Source organism: Pteropus alecto, unplaced genomic scaffold (assembly GCF_000325575.1).
Source record: "Pteropus alecto unplaced genomic scaffold, ASM32557v1 scaffold7, whole genome shotgun sequence".
NCBI classification, from domain to species: domain Eukaryota; kingdom Metazoa; phylum Chordata; class Mammalia; order Chiroptera; family Pteropodidae; genus Pteropus; species Pteropus alecto.
The window spans coordinates 36,131,369-36,141,864 of record NW_006494614.1 but is presented as its reverse complement, the minus strand read 5'-3'; the positions used below and the strand labels follow the sequence as shown (position 1 = coordinate 36,141,864).

The window sequence follows — 10,496 nt, the reverse complement described above, 5'->3', positions numbered from 1 at the left end:
AGTGACTCAGTATGGAAAAAGACTAGTAATATAGTACAAATTAAGCCTCCTTCAACTTTGTAAGTCTAGTAGTATACAGACTTAGAAATCAGGGATATCAATTAGAACTGGAATGAAGACATTAAGACCAGAGACTGAGTCAGAGAAACCGGGCACTACATAACCAGATCACTACTGAAAATTAACTCATGGTCTAGGAAAAGAGAAATATTAGCAAACAGGAAAAAAAACAGCATCCAACAAATGGATAAATTCTAAGACAGGAAGCATGAATGCAAAATCAGCTGAGAAGTTTAATTCTACAGTATTTACTGGGCACCTACGTACTCTCTGTTTAGACTGGAGAAAATCAATGTGAATTAGATTTAGTGTCTATTTTCTAAGAGCAGAGTCAAACAATACCAATTAGTAAATGCTCTAATAGAATATGAAGCTCAATATTCCATGAATACATGGGGAAAGATGAAAAAATATAGGCAGAATATAGAGTGGAGGCAGGATCTTTGCTTAACATTGAAAAAACGATAGAGATTAAGAGAAAGTGTACTACAGGTGAAGGCAACACTTATTTGCAAAGAGATATAACAAGAGGGACTGGAATTTATGAAAGAATAGAAAGGGGAATCTAACAGAACAAGCAGAATGTTTGGATAGGTAGGAGCTAATGATCAAGAGAGGATGGGGAATGGCATCTTCTGTGTGTCATCATAAACATTATTAATAAATTTTTTGAAATTAAGTGCCCTTTGGCTGAGGGGAGCAATTTCATGAAACAAAACATACAAAAGAGGCAGCGGAACAGAAATGGGACATTTAAATATACTTGACTCTGTTGCCCCTCAGAGCTGATGCCAAAGGGTTGGACTCTGCGGGGCTGCAGTCAGTTCTACTCTGTAGGATTCTGTCAACCTTCTTAAACAATGAGCCTCTCCCCTTGTGTTTACCCTCTGAAAGATGCCTCCGATTTTAAAGCTCTGATCTCTCTTATGAAATAAAAACTCCAGAACAAGCTGAAAATATCATGAGTAAATTATTTTGGTGTTTGGGGAAATTCTTGATCAAATATTTGGAATGCCAGAATCCCTTCTTTTTGTCAGTCTTGTTGCTTTACTGATTGTCTCTATAAGGCAGGAAGTAGAAGTTGCAAAACTTCAAAAGACAAAGAGACCAAAGTGCATTACCAAAACAATCCCTTTTTGTTTTTCCAACTCAAAGTAAAATTAAAGAATAATCATATTACTTGTGTTGGTTTTTCAGGCCTCCAGAAGTGAGGTTTCTCTTGTACTTCAAAGTACTTGGAGAGACTACCTATCTTAGGAGAGGTGGACATAGATAAAGCCGTCTGAGAGAAAGTTCCAAGCATATCACCTGATTACTGCTCACCTGAAGCAAGGCCACCTTGCTCCCTCTTTTATGACCAAGACGAATGACCATGCTGCTATAGCAGTACAGCTTTTCTCTTAAAATTTAGAGCACAGAGAGGGAACTTCTATTTTTTAACAGAACGATGAGTATTAATGTTAAAAAGCATCAAACCAACAATATCGATCCTGAGAGTCAATTTGAAATTAGTATTAAGATAGGTGCGCACATTGAAGCGACCCGAACATTAATCAGTAGAAGAGCTGTTTCATAATCATAGTTCTGAAATGTCATGGAGAATTAAAAAGAATGGGGTGCCGCACACATTGATACAAGACATATTAAATTTTTATAAAAGACAATTCAAAGAACCACACATTTAGAATTTTCCTATTTATACAAAAACAGTGTAAAAGCATACATAAATTCTACACATACATTTTATAGCAAATATACCTGGAGACTGAGATGAAGGATTTTCACATTTTCTCTACCTACTTTCATATTGTTTGCATTTTATATAGTGTGTCTGTCACTTATGTTACATGAGAGAAAAGTTTTGTATCTGTACGTAAATGGTGACATGGCAGGACTGATCCAAAAGGGCCATATTCAGAGTCTGGCTTGTCTGAACACAGATAGGAGAGTTTGAACTGGAAGATTAGGGAGAAGATGGAAGGAAAATAGGTAGAATTTCCTAGGATAAACAAAAGACACTGAGGTGACTTCTGGCTGCAGTGCAGAGGCTGTTGACAATTTGTCCTGCTTCACACTGTTAGCTTAATATAGACATCTGAGGGCTCATTCATTGCTTCACCACAATTTGCCTGTGAAACTTTCAGGAACTTACTTCACCCTGCTAAGTGTCAATTTTCTTATCTGTTAGAAAAGGAGAGGGGAAAGAATAGACTATGGAAAATGTCACATGCCTTGGTAAAATTGAATTCGAGGGAATTGTGCTTGTCCATTTCAGCTCCTTGGCCCCATCTGCTGTTGTAGTACCCAGTTCACAGCTCCCTGAATAAACAACTAGATTTTCCTGTATTCTAAAGATATTCAGAGTATCCTGGGCCTTCTTCACTGTGTTTTAGTCAGTTCCTATATCTTCTGGATTATCCCTCTGTTGCAGGAGGTTTTTAAAGGCCCGTGACCACAAGTTGACCCTCAAATCAGATCTGGGCAATCAAAGGCTCCCCATTCTCTCCCAACCGTGGAATGTACGTTCTGCCCACTGTTCCTACAGCCAGAGCCGTTTCAAGGGCTCAGCCTTGAGAGAGTAAGATGTTGTTGAGACCAGTCGGTATACATGACTGAACACATATAAACTTTGTATAAACTTAAGATTCCGGCTGGTTGGTGTGAAGATCTACTTGTCTTGCAGGCGCCCAAGACAAGCTTTATATGTAAGTTTTCTTGTTTATTAAAACTGCCACCTACCAATCTGGACTGATCTGCCTCTTTTTTCCACTGCTCCTTGCCTTCCACATATGGAGCCAATTCCAGATTTCACCTGTGAAGCTCCCAAGCTTTCAAACCAACATTGTCTGACCTTCAAGTAAAAAGAACAAATCCAGATTTGTGGTCATGTGAACGATACCATACACATGGTATTTCAGAAAACATTTCAAGGAACAATCCTCCAACTTATCATTTAGTATCTTACCCAACGATGATAACTGATTGCATGTAAAGGTGAAAATTGTTGCTGCGATGTGTGCAGTTGATGGAGACTAGAAGCAGCCTCTCAGTAGTTAATAAAAGGCCATCTGGAGACACCCTTCAACGCTGATGTTACATTTCATTTTTTTAATACACTAGAGAGTGCATGGAAAATTAGCTTTTGCGAAAGCTAGCAAAGTGGCATGTCTGTTGTCTTTCCTTGGGACTTTGTCATTTATATTTATGATATTGTTTCTAAAGTGACAAGGTGACGCAAATCAAATTCATTTGCAGAGCTTACTTTGGAGGTGCTGCTGTAGATTTCTATATATCACAAATCCACACTTTGGAAATAGATTAAATAAATAACATACTTTATCTACTAGTGTCCTCCGATATCTTTAATAGTCAAGGTAAAATAAAAAATCTGATTTTTTTCCTTCTAGTCTTAACTGAATGAAAAATTTTATTCATTGCCTTATTGGATAAACCACACATTTTTTTCTCTCCCTTAGAGAATTAAAACTAAAATTTTTCAGTGTTTACTCTGACTCACACATTCATATAAAAAACATTCAAAGAGGATATTAAAGTATTAAGGAAACTGAGGCTCAGCAGGACAAATAGATAACTTGCACAGAATCCAACATCTGGCAAGAGGCTGAAATAGAACTAGAACCTGGGTCGCTCTTATGTTCAAGTTCTTGCTCTTTTCACAGCTCAATATGTTCACTGAAATTGAGATGAGATGCTAAGTCTTAGGTGCACAACCATAAAAGACTAGATCAGAAATTCGATCAAGTGGACAGAAAGCAGGAAAGAGAAATGTATTTGCAAATTGGAATCTGAATCTTAGAATAGAAAACCTTATACCTGTCCATACCCATAATTAAGTTACTTCCACATCACCTACACATCTTCAATATCATTTTACGGACTCTCAGCAAAGATATAAAGTAAAAAATGTTTCCTTTTAGTCCACTCCCCTGCCCTCCTCCCCACACACAAGGTACATACACAAATACACATTTACACATCTGTTAAAAATACTTAAGTTATTTAATGAAAATAAAGAATTTGACAGCAGAAATGTGTCTATACAGAGGAGATTTACGTGCAGCATTCCTTAGCACACTATTTTCTTTCCACTCTTGGTTTCTATGGAGAGCACGGTTGTCAACATTCTCTTCAGGAAATGTCCTATGATATATATGTTGTGCCCTCCTTGTTTTCAAACCAAATTTGGGTTCGGTAAAGCTATATTTTCATTGAGAATTAAGAGTGGGATAGTAAGGCAAATGAAAGTATAAACTATCCACAGGCAATTAAAAAAATTTTGCTGCCAACTTCACACTGTTCTGAAAAACCCATCGTAAGAATGTGCCTCAACCTTCCCTTCTGCTCTGCTCCTTCCCCAGTTCTATTACACAAATACTTTTTCTATACCCTTAGCTCTTTTATAATGTCTCCCAGATCAAAATGTATATGTGTAAAAAGAATCTGTAAACATTGTTAATACCTCTCCCAGAGTTATTTACAGTTTACTCTCATTTCTAACTGGAATAAAGATGCAGACTACTGTTAAAGGAATTTCCAGCACAACTAAGCATGCAGGAAAATATACTTTGGGGCAGCATCTTTGACATCATACTCATTGAGTATTACTCTTCTTGGTCTACAAATTTATTGTCCAACTGAATAGAGGCTTTGATGAGTCAAAATATTTGAGTGAATAACGTGCTATTTTCTATCAAGTAAATCATGGTAATTCCAATTGACTACAACTTCAGAAAAAAAGATCGAGGAATGATATTTCACAGAACCATTTTAACTCCACTGCAGAATGATTCATATTCATCGATTGGATAACAATGAAATATTTAAAGAATCCTTAACTGGATTCTTAGCAAACGAATTCTAAAATTATCTCAAATGTCATCTACAATAAGGTCTGGCATTTTGGAGGACAGAAACATCACTTTGAATCTTGAACAACAACAAAAAAAAATCCTTTTCTGCCCATTTTTTTTTGATTGATGATCAAAATAAATCCTCTAATCTTCCAGTCAAAAAGCCTTGTTTACAGAGAGAAATGTCTCTTCATTTGGGTAAGTGATCGAATTCTCTCACTCAAGAGCCAGTAAACACAGCTTGTCTTAATTTTTTGGCCTGTTGCAGACACCATCTCGTTATATGACTGATGCTGCGGATTCAAGTACAGTAGGTCCTTAAATAAAATCGTCTCCTTCAGTGTTATTTCATTATAATGTTGATGAAGAAAAAAAGTCGACTCCCCGCTGGGGCCACTGTCCGTGGGAGTTTGCATACTCTTCCTGTGTCTTTCTTCAGTTACTCCGGTCTCCTCTCACGTTCCACAGATGCGCACGTTAAGTGACTCAGCATGTCTAAATTGTCCCAGTCTGAGTGTAGGTATGTGAGTGTGAGTGGCCCTGTGATGGACGAGTATCCTGCCCAGGGTGTCCAGCCTTGGGCACCGAGCTGCCAAGATGGGCTCTAGCCACCTACACCCCTGAACTGGAATAAGCAGGTTGGAAAACAATTACCTTGTTTTTATTAATCTTTCTTAAATGCATGTATACCTCACATTTATTTCAATGTTTCATATTAGAGGTGTTTGGAGTATTTATTTAGAAGTTTGGTGATGTTTTCGTGACCAGAAATATGTCATAGAAACTTAACTCTTGTTTATATCAATTAGCCCATGGTAAAATTGGTTTCATTATACATTGCTTTGTTTAAAGTTGCAGTTTCCAAGAACTTTTTGACATCAAGTGAGGTCTTGACATCATAGCACATATGAAGCACATATCTGAAAAGTTTGTTTTTCCTCCGAAAATGGAATGATTTTCCAGTGATCCAGTTAACAGATTTCTTGGTGACCAATAACACGTATTTAGTACAATGACCCTGGGTTTGAGTGTGGGATTTACGAAGTAGACTGAAAGTAAGAGATCTATTCTGAGCTAAAGTACATTTTTATGTGCAATCATACAGGATTTCATAGCAAGTGGGCCATCAGCCACAATTTGAGAAATAAACTCCTTGGTCAACCCTAGGCAGAAAGGAAATGCAAAATGTCTCCCTGTGCCTGCTTCAATGGCACTTGAGAAAGCTATTATCCATCACAAAGGCCTTAGTTATAGAAAGGATGTGAAGAAAAATAGTTTGTATCTCAAATTTTAAAAAAGTATAGAATTATTTGGCTACTTCAATATACAAATATCTTCTACTTGAAATCAGAGAACTATCTGAAGGAAATCGATTCTTAAGAAAGAATTCACAGTGATATGTTAAATAGTAATATATATATCCTTTATTTCAACTTTATCATGAATTTCATGCTTCAACCACATCAACTGCTTCCATTTCCATGATGCTCTGTTCCCTCAGACCTCTGTTACGCACAGTCATGCCTCTGCCCACTTTAGTTCCTTCCTTGTTTTGGGCTCTAGTTGTTGCCTCCACTTTGTAGCTTTCATTTCTCCCACGGGAGAAAATTAGCAACTCCTTTTGTGTTCTCACAGCACTATGGGGAAACCTTCTTTACAACATGTAGTCAGTTTTATGAGTTCATCTTCTGCAAATTGGCTACCAGCTCTTTAAGAAGAACCATGTTATATGCATATATTATTTTTATTTCCAAGGGCTAGCAGTTAGGCTAGCATAAAGTATAATAATTACTCTAGAAAAACATTTATTCATTTGTTACTGTATGTTTCATGGTTCAAAGCAGGTTATATGCATTATTTCATTTAATCTTTAAAACAATCATTTTACGTGGGCTCTATCATTACCCCTCCTTTAAGATGAAAAATTGCAACACAAAGTATGCAGAACTACGACAGTGTGTAACTACAAAGTAAATAGCTCCCCCTGGAGCTGGGCAGTGTACGACTTGTGCACAATTAGCAAAAGGCCACTCAGTCAATGCTTTTAAAATAAATTTAAATGTTCGATTCAATATTAGTCCTTTAGCAGATATATCTACAATTTTACATGTCTTGATGCTTTAAACCAAAGAACATGTTAGTGACAAAAAGGGCCATCTGCCTAATGTCCTTCAAAATTTACTGTCTAGATAATCATTTATTCTGACAGAATAGTGTCATTAACATTGCTTTGATGACCACATGGTCTAATTAGAATGACAAAACTAAAGGGGACAATGAGACACATTGAAATCAGGTAAATATAGTCTAGAAAGCCAGAGAATATCATCATCGTTACTCTACTCTTCTACCCTTCTAAGCAAGCTCTAGCTTAAGCTTTCCATTCACAGAAAGAATTGAACAACAAAATGTCTTTCTTCTGTAGACATATGCAATGCTTATTTGACTTATTTAAAATGAGTCAGTGTGAATTAGGGATGGATTTATTAAATAAAATTCAATAATAATCTCATATCCGAGGTCATATTCTAGTTTCACTGCTAATGAACTAATCATTTTAACTTGAATGCAGCAGTTTGTGAACAATTACCAACATTTAGTTTTACTAACCACAGATCACAAAGGGTGACATTAGATGTATCTAAGCAGATTATTAGAGGTGTGCTTTTTATGAGAGTGTTTATAGCACCTACAGGTCTATAGGATGGGCATCATTTCAAATATTGTTTCAAGGACATAGAAGAATCCCGGACTTAGGGAGACACCTACAGGTACAATAGAAAAATATAAAATGAGAATCTGAGAACCAGAAAAACAATATCATTGTTTAATAAGAAAAATCAAAATGATGTTTCTTTAAAAATGTTTTTGAGCGCTCAGAGCATTTTTCATAAAGACAAACATATATTAGACAATACCTTAAAAACAAATATATATGGATATAGATACAGATTTTTAAAATTTTTTCTCTCACCTTTAGGCTACTTAGAAAATCAGCTTTGTCTAACGGCCTAAAGGATGATCCATAATTCTTTGGAAATGGGTCAGGATTTACCTATTAGTAGAAATAACATTAGTCATCATCATCATCATCATCATCATCATCATTTTTACTATCTACCAAATAGCAATAAGTATTCTTAGATATTCTTTATAAGTTTTTCCTCATTTAAAATAAAGTATCCCTGGTAAAATGAACAATCCTACATAGATATTTATGCCTTAATATAAATGGCTTTATTAGGTCTCTTTTTAATTTTTTAAAAAGGTTTTTAGTATGAAGTGGATAGGAATTTAAAGATACTAGTGGAGGGTGATGGTGACTAATGGCATAATATTGTTTGTGGATACATAGATCCAGAGGTCTTTAACAACTCCTCTTATCTCTCCTCTTCATTACAAAAATCCCCCTTTCCTGAAATGGAAATCGAAGGAAGGAGAATTCATTGTATTTTCTGTTGGTTACTTTCTCATTCCTATTTCCATTCAGGTTTTGTTCTGAAAGAATTCTTCTTCAAACCTCTTCCTCACTTCCTATAATACTGTTATATTTATACAACACTTAAATTTCCATTAGGTTGCACAGAAAGGATTTTGATGTCTTCAGAGTGCCCTAAAGACATCATGCTAGTACACTTCCAAAGCCAGAAAAGCTTCTGCAGCTCCAGTGCTAAAAAAAAAAAAAAAAAATCACTAGAAAACAAATACGGTAATTTTACTTTTTCCTACTTTTAACATTATTCCCGTGTATCCAGTCATTAAATCACTCTATGTTAAAAAAATGTCCACAAAAGAACAACCAAAATCGGTAAGGGGACATAGCAGATTCCACACAGCAAATACCTAAAAATTAAGAGCCTATTTTTTTAAGATAAAGCCACATTCTGTTGATTCAGTCTTCTAAAATATGATATCCTCTCCATTGTTGCCATCTCTGAGCAGCACCTAATCAGGTTGTGTCGATAACTTAGAATTTCTCTATGACATTTTTCTATGTCTCTTAACTCTTATCCACAGTCTCACCCCCGTTAAAAAGCATCTTCCACACAGCTGCTGTGCTAAAACATGAATCTTATCAGATTATTTCTTCAGTTAAAACCTTTATACGATCCCCTATCTTTATCTTCAGGATAAAATCCAAATTTCTTAACTGTACAAGCCTCCATACATGATCTGGCCCATTTACATTCCCAGTTTCATGCCTTACTTCTCATTTTTTTTTCAGTAAAAATAATAGTAACAATTAATGTTTATAAAACACGTAGCATGTCAAAACTGTCCTAAGTACTTTCTTATTGTGGTAAAAGTTACATAACATAAAATTTATCTTATAAACCATTTTCAAGCATATATTTCTGTGGCCGTAAGTATAGTCACATTGCTGTGCAACCATCGCCACCATTCATCTCTGGAACTTTTTCATCTTCCCCAGCTGAAATTCTATACCCATTAAACACTAATTCTTCATTCTCTTCTCTCCTCAAGACCTGGCAACCACTTTTCTCTTTCTAAGTTGGACTATTCTGTTACCTCCAAGTGAAATCGTATAATGTTTGTTCTTTTTTGACTGGATTATTTTACTTGAATGTCTTCAAGTTTCATCTATGGTGTTGGAATGTCTTCCAGGTTCATCTATGGTGTTGCATGTGTCATAATTTCCCTTGAATAGTATTCTACTCTAAGTATATACTTTTTATTTATCCATTCATCTGTCAATGGACCTTGGGTTGCTTCTACTTTTTGGCTATTGTGAATGCTGCTGCTCCGAATATGGGTATACAAATATTTGTTCGAGTCCTGCTTTCAACTGTTCCGAATACATACACTTCTGGGCCATTTGGTAATTGTTTTTTTAAAGAGTCATATCATTTTCCACAGTAGCAGCATTATCTACAGCAGTGTATTCCAGCAATGTATAAGGATGCTGTGATAGATAATTTTATGTGTCAACCTGACTGGCCACAGAGTGTCCAAATTAAATATTATTTCTGGATGTGTCTATTAGGATGTTTCTGGATGAGATTAGCATTTGAATTAGTGGACTTAGTAGATTGTCCTCCCCATTGTGGGTGAGCATCATCCAATCTGTTGAGAGCCTGAATGGAACAAAGACAGAGGAAAGAGGAATTCAACCTTTTTTTCTAGCCTAATTGAGCTGGAATATCTCATATTATTTTCTCTGGCCATTAGGCTGAGATTTATACTATGGTCTCCCCTGGTTCTCAGGTCTTCAGACTTGGACTGAATTATATCACTGCCTTTTCCAGATATATATATACCATAGCTCTTCTATACTCCCAGCTTACATCATCATTCTGAAGGAAGCCATATTAACAACCAAAGCACTTTCATTTTACAGAAAAGTCATAAACATCTACTCTCTGGGGTCTTGAGCCAATCCTAGCAATAACAAGGTCACATGTTCGTGCCCAGAAAGAAAGTGAGTCAGACCTGAAGTTTTCTGCCATTTCCCTCCTGTTCCAACCTTTGGTTCTGATTTAATATTCTAACTGAGGTAATTCTAGTAGAGTTTGTCTGAGGACCACAACCACAATATATTTCCCT

The 10,496-nt window shown here is 36.0% G+C and overlaps 1 protein-coding gene across 5 annotated transcripts in view; it reads right to left on the bottom strand.

Annotated features, from left to right (window-relative positions):
* Nucleotides 1-7,098: 7,098 nt before the first annotated feature.
* Nucleotides 7,099-10,496, bottom strand: part of MUT (methylmalonyl-CoA mutase) — a 35,999-nt gene continuing 32,601 nt past the window's right edge. For 2 of the 5 annotated variants that reach the window (XM_015600380.2, XM_025042907.1), the window contains one exon: nt 7,736-8,601. In XM_015600380.2, the coding sequence (XP_015455866.2) occupies nt 8,559-8,601 (43 nt within the window). In that variant the 3' untranslated portion in view covers nt 7,736-8,558. Of the gene's footprint in view, nt 7,697-7,735; nt 8,602-10,496 lie in introns of those variants that run through there. The other 3 variants (XR_003044492.1, XR_003044493.1, XM_025042908.1) reach the window with 3 other exon arrangements.